The sequence below is a fragment of the Perissodus microlepis genome, chromosome 2 (genome assembly GCF_051167445.1).
Source record: "Perissodus microlepis isolate ML-2025 ecotype Zambia chromosome 2, ASM5116744v1, whole genome shotgun sequence".
Taxonomy (NCBI): Eukaryota; Metazoa; Chordata; class Actinopteri; order Cichliformes; family Cichlidae; genus Perissodus; species Perissodus microlepis.
Window position 1 is genome coordinate 7,409,842 of NC_140462.1, and position 6,000 is coordinate 7,415,841.

Here is a 6,000-nt window from a genome sequence, read left to right on the forward strand (position 1 = left end):
AAACAAGCAATCCAGCTCGCTCCGTCATTTTGATATCATCCAATTCAAATTTTGCGAGCTAAATTCATCGCACGCGTGTGTACTCCTCAAGAGAGAATTCGTTTTAATTCCTTACCGTTCCTTTTGTGTAATTGCCTCCTCGCTTGATATGTTCTGCATCTGTACATCATGCTAATTTACCGTGTATCAGCAGTTGAGAAAATAATTTTAAACAAAAATTTCCCTCCCACCACTGTTCAAGTCTCCCCCCTTTGTCTGTGTCATTTGTATTCATCTCCCACGACTGCAGGGAACGAAAACTCTTTCTGGTTGTAAATTATCGCTTCCCCGTAAAAGACCATATCCCTGCAAATACATGGCGATCATTTGCCATGCATTAGCTACGGGACAAAAACGAAGTGGTTTTAAATTCCTCTGACCAGAAGGCAATTTCCCCCAATAAATTATGTTAATTTCTGCTTCCGCTCTCCTTATCGCATTCTTTAGTGAGTCAATGAGGAGAGACAAAACTGGCTGTGAGAAAGACAACTCTGGGATGATTCACATTAGAATGATGAGAGACATCTGGCAAGAGAATCCCTTACAATACTGTACTAAGAAACGGGGACTCACAAACTGCTGTATTATGCAACAGACTTGTGGTTGTTGTCGTTTAATGGCCATCCCCTTGCATCAGCACATGGTTTACACCCCGTGGAAATTGCTCTGAGGTGACTGTTCGCACAACTAGGAAGGTGCTTGATACCAAATCCCATGCTCCCTCGCTGAACCAGACAACTATCGCTTGGCAACGTTCTCACTGCGCAGATGAAAAACAAACAAATAATTCTGATTCTTGCTGCATGCAGGAACTAACAGGACATTAATAACAGGCAACAGACCAAAGTTTGAATACAGGGTAAAAAACAGAAGGAACAGGAATTGGACTAATCTGGAGGCATCCACCTTAGAGACACACACACACACACACACACACAGAGCAGAAATGCATGTATGCAAATCCTTGTGGAAACACCCTCCCACATACACAAAAACAACACACACGCACCTTGCATACTGAAAACATCGAGTGCTGTGCACACACACGCACGCACATACACACACAAACTGGCAAATCAGAACGGTTCTTTGTTCCTGAGGCTGAAAGCGTACCTACCCCCTCTGTCCGGCCCGTCAGATCACTCACAACACAGTGAAAGGGAAAGTGCTCAGCTAGCTCAAACTTAGATTGACAGGCCTACCTTTATTACTGAGTGAGTTATGTTTCCCTGCAAAAAAGACAAGCCGGTTTTGATACTGACGAATGCCTAGTCAGCTCTTTGCCTCGCTACAGAGGACAGCTCGACTGAACTCGGCCGAGTCTGTCCCAGTCCTGATGTCGAAAGAATTGGCTTCCAAATTACCTTCCGATTCATTTCTGGATCTCACTTTAGCCTTAAAAAAAAAAAAAAAAAGTGGCCACTAAGCTGTGATAGGTGCCTGGAGGGCTGCCTGTACTGACCTGATGTAGTGACAAGACTGAAACATGGAGAGGAGCGGTCTGGAAGGAAATGTGATATAAAAGAAAGACAGAAGAACGGGGAAGTGAGAAGAAATTTCACAATTAACCCCACATCCATCTCCCTCTATACATAATATATTCTCTTCAGGGGTCATGAGAAAGCTGTGAGCCTTATCCAGAAAGTAGTGAGTGACAGGCAGGGAAACACCCCGGTTAGAGCTCCAGTCCATCACCGAGCGAACAAAGAAACTGCAAACACCTTTGGGAATTTAGAGTCTTGAAAATCGACCTACAACCGCCGGTCTTTGGATTGTGGGAGGAAACCAGGGCACGCACAGGAAACCAAATGAACACGGCAGAAACACGCAACCTCCACACCAAAACAGTTTGCTGCGAGGCAATGGCGCTAAGCCTCTGAACCACCACGCCACCCAGGAACCCCATCACTTCCAACATGAATCACAAACTGACTTGTAAATGCCAGCACACTGCTACTTACTTAGCTTGATATATGGAGGTCCCTCGAGCATGACTGTTTATTTAATCCTAATATATTCATAATTATACCCTAATTAATGCAAGGGAGGAAAAAAAAAAAGCCCGCTGAATTCATCATCTCGGTGTCCTGAAGCAGAAGACACAAATACTGCAACTTTAACATGTTTTGCCTTCCGTCCAAAGCAAGGTTAACAGTTTGAATACGAGCGCGAGGCAAATGGTGTGTGGAAACTCTTGGGTTTTGGATACTCACCAGCAGCTTCCAGCTGTGTGGCACAGTCAGGGTGATATTTAGCATCAGAGGGAATGTTTAAATAAAGTGCTTTAAACAGTCCAAGTGCTGAACTGTGAAATAATGTGTTATGAGCAACAGTGAAATTGACTGCATTGGCTGAATAACTAATGTGGACGTTAGATGGCTGGTTTGATTGTGCACCATGGTGAATATTAGGGGTCAGTGAACAGCACTCGGTTGAGTTGGATTTGTCCAAAAATGAAAGAGGCATTTGCACAGCTGGTTGTGATCATGAGAACATTTTTCCTTAAAAAAAAAAAAAAAATCAATATTAAAAGAGTAAGAGTATCTTATAGCTAATTTTTCGAAAAAGGATTTTTGCTGCTGTGAGAAACTTCCATCCTCGGTGCTTTAGTCCACCTCGCTTGTTGATGATTGTTTAGTACATTTGCATGCAATCGGGGAACGTCTGGCCAAGCTACATCATAAAATCTAACTCATCAGTGCGAGTAGGTCGTCTACCAACTCAGTAAAGCTGTCAGCATACTGCAAATGCAGCAGGAATGACTCCTGGCCGGAGAGAAACGTTGCTGTCTGCAGCCAGCCGGAGAGGCTGTGACTACACTACGGTGTGCTCTGTGCGCTCTGTCCCCCCCCCCCCCCCCCACACACACACACACAGCTCGGAGATTTAATAAGACATTCACGAGGGTGGCGTTACTGAAGGTTGTTTATGTGGCAGGAGGAAAGGAGCGCGACGTTACCGGGCACTAGCTTTTATTGTCCGCGGGCCCCGTGTCTGCCCCAATCATCTTTTTTATTATAGTTCTGATTTCCCCCTCTCTCAGGCAGGTGTTAGCCCCAAGTTACACGACAGCAGGAATAAAAACGCGTGCCATAAACTTCTCGTTGCTGCTTCGAATTTTAAAAAAGAAGAAGAAGAAGAAAGCTGGACGAGGTTATTTGGCATTTGTCTGTAAGTTTTAACCTTGGTAGTCACGTCTGAACCCCCTCACCCCCGTAACCTTGAAGGTGTAGGCTAATTGACGAGTGCTGGTGCTAGCAAATTAGGGAATAATAACGACCGCCAACAACGTGCGCACCGGAATTTCGACGAAAACACCAGCAAACAACTTGTCACGTGCAAGCCTTCTAGGTTTTACAACACACAACACAAACTGTTTACCAGTAAAATGAATTAAATAAAATACAAATAAAAAGCAGAAACAGTTTAATTGCAGCCCAACTCACCACCAGTGCAGGTGAAGCCAGAGAGGACGAGCCAGAGCGCAAGGAGCGTGGCGCTGAGCCTACAGCGGACAAAGGGGCCCAGAAGTAAGGGCATCTTCGTGGGGTTTTTTTTCTATCACCTAAGTTTTACAAAACGGCAGAGACGAAACACGGGCACACTGGGCTTTTTAAAGGTCCGGAGAGTGTCCTCTGTAGCACTTCACGCCTGTTCTGTTTTTTCCCCTCACGCCCAAGTCCTTTCCTCAGCACATATCCTCCTGCCGTAGCGTGGCCATCAGTATCCCTGTCGTGCGTCTTCGTTGCTCAGAACAACGCATCACAGGTGTGGTAAATAAACTGCTGCCTCGCTCTCGCCTCCGCGGGTCTTACTGTAGTCTACTGTATTTCTCCAAAAGCAGCTATCCGTTCACAACTCTCCCTCCGTCTCGGAGCCGAGGAGGGGAGGGTGTTTCTGTGCTTTTTTTCTTCTCACTTTGCAGCCTTCGCGCGAAAGAATACCTTCTCCAAACGCGAAAAGGGAGAGAACTGGCATCGGAGAAAGAACATCTGCTTGCACAGCAATGCTGAAGTGCTTAGAGTCAGGGGAAGGTATAAACTGCGATGGACGGAGGCGCAAAACCAGGAACGGATTTTGCCTGCACGCTGGGATCGGAGCGCCCTGAGCGCGCCCTACTGCTTTCTCTTAGACAAACATTTACATATCTTATAATACGCAAAACTAACCACACGCTGGAAAAATGCGCATAAAAATGGAAATGATTTCATTCAAATCCACGTAATTTGTTTTTTCTTCTTCTTTTTTTTCCCACATCTTCTGCCTTACATGAAAATGATGGATATGACATTCAGCTATGCAGGATAGGAATCACATGAGTGCTTTGCATACAGATTCACACAAATCACATCTGCATGTCGTTGAGGTTCTGTTAAATATGCCTCTGGTTTGTCCGTGTGCGTCTGCGTGTGCATCAGTGATGGACAAACATGGGCGAAGAAGCACGAGGATTAGCACTCCCGTGAGAGTGTACACCTGTCAGCAAACTCACACCAGGATGTGACTTATGTTCCAGATAGCTTTTCCTCATTTTCTGGGGGTGTCAGTGGAGTGATTATCAGACTCTTCAGCCGTGCCTTTTACAACGCTGCCAAAAATCGACAGCAGATTATTAATACACTTCAGAAGGGGAGGGGGTGGTGATGGAGGTGGTGGTGGGGAGTGTATCTTTGTTTATCCATTTCTCCACTCCCACATACTAGTCAGCAGAATGATAAGTGAAAGCACAGGACTTGGACCACTGTCTTACCAGCTAATTATGGGGCTCATGCAGATGGATGATTTCTTAGATAGAGCTCAGCTATTATGCAAACTCATTAAGACCTTCTCTCTATCCAGCATCTCTCCCTAAAGGTCAGAGTCACAGTCGGAATGGCAGAACAAAGCACAGACACATGCACGCACATGCTGAAATAAAGAAAGGCCCTATGGTTCACTATCCACTGCTGACAGGCAGCGTGAATGTGGCGGGCCAGGGAAGGCAGATGTACAGCAGCTGAATGGAAGGGGAATGACTCAGCTTTGGTCACTTGTGAGGTTGTTCGTAATGAACTTTCTCATTCTGCTAATCTGCTCTGAGTCCTATCAGACGCTGCAAGCTGGAGACTGCCTCTTCCAGTCACTGTATATAAATGCACAGTCGGTCATATTACTTTCTTAAAAAGAAGCAGAGCTTGCTACATGTGCTTAAACGAATTATTAGTGTGTTTTCTTGCCGTGGTGAGCAGCTTGCCGAGTCAAGGCAGGTCATAACCTCTTCCACAGTCTTCTGGATCCAGCGTCTCTCTCTTTTGCTCCCTCGATCAGACTACAATGAGCAATCACAGCTCTTTGGAGAGTTGACACATTCAGTTGTTCATCGATCTGTGGTGTTGTAATTAATTTTCTCTCCACCACTGGCTTGACTTAGAATATCCCCAGACTCGATGCAGCTTGTTCTCCTGCAGTCAATTGCAAAACCAAGACGGAGCCATCGTTTCTTTTGTATCACCTCGACTGCTTCAGAGCAGCTACGCGACCGCTTTTGATGGCTTGATAAGAAATAAGGAAACTTGGGTGTGACGTGCTGCTGTTTACAGATTAATAAACTGTTGGGCATCCTTCCCTAAAATTGCACAATTACACTCCCAGGATATGCACCCTATTAAGACGGAATCACCAAGTCAATAAATATTGATCCGAAGAAGGTGTCCAGCGTGAAATTAATATTATTTATTGTTTGCAAACAACACAGGAAGTCCCGGGAGGAGGATGCAACGTAGGACCCAGTCTCCCTTTCAGCACCGGCTTGTGGAGAGAGAGGGAGGGTGTATCAGCTTCCATCATGACCACAGCTTCACAGCCTGTTGTTTTGTTTATATCAAATTAAACTGCAATGCTACTCTAGAGAGATATAATTGACCACAGTCTCAGATTAAATGACTGTAAAGATCTTAATAAGCCATCAGTGGATTGCATATT

General features: G+C 45.2%; 1 protein-coding gene across 4 annotated transcripts in view; it reads right to left on the reverse strand.

Moving 5' to 3' along the window:
* Positions 1-4,100, reverse strand: part of unc5a (unc-5 netrin receptor A) — a 150,256-nt gene extending 146,156 nt beyond the window's left edge. For 2 of the 4 annotated variants that reach the window (XM_084942772.1, XM_084942759.1), the window contains exon 1: positions 3,486-4,100. In XM_084942772.1, the coding sequence (XP_084798898.1) occupies positions 3,486-3,579 (94 nt within the window). In that variant the 5' untranslated portion in view covers positions 3,580-4,100. The remainder of the gene's footprint in view (positions 1-3,485) is intronic. The other 2 variants (XM_084942764.1, XM_084942782.1) reach the window with 2 other exon arrangements.
* Between the last annotated feature and the right edge of the window lie 1,900 nt (positions 4,101-6,000).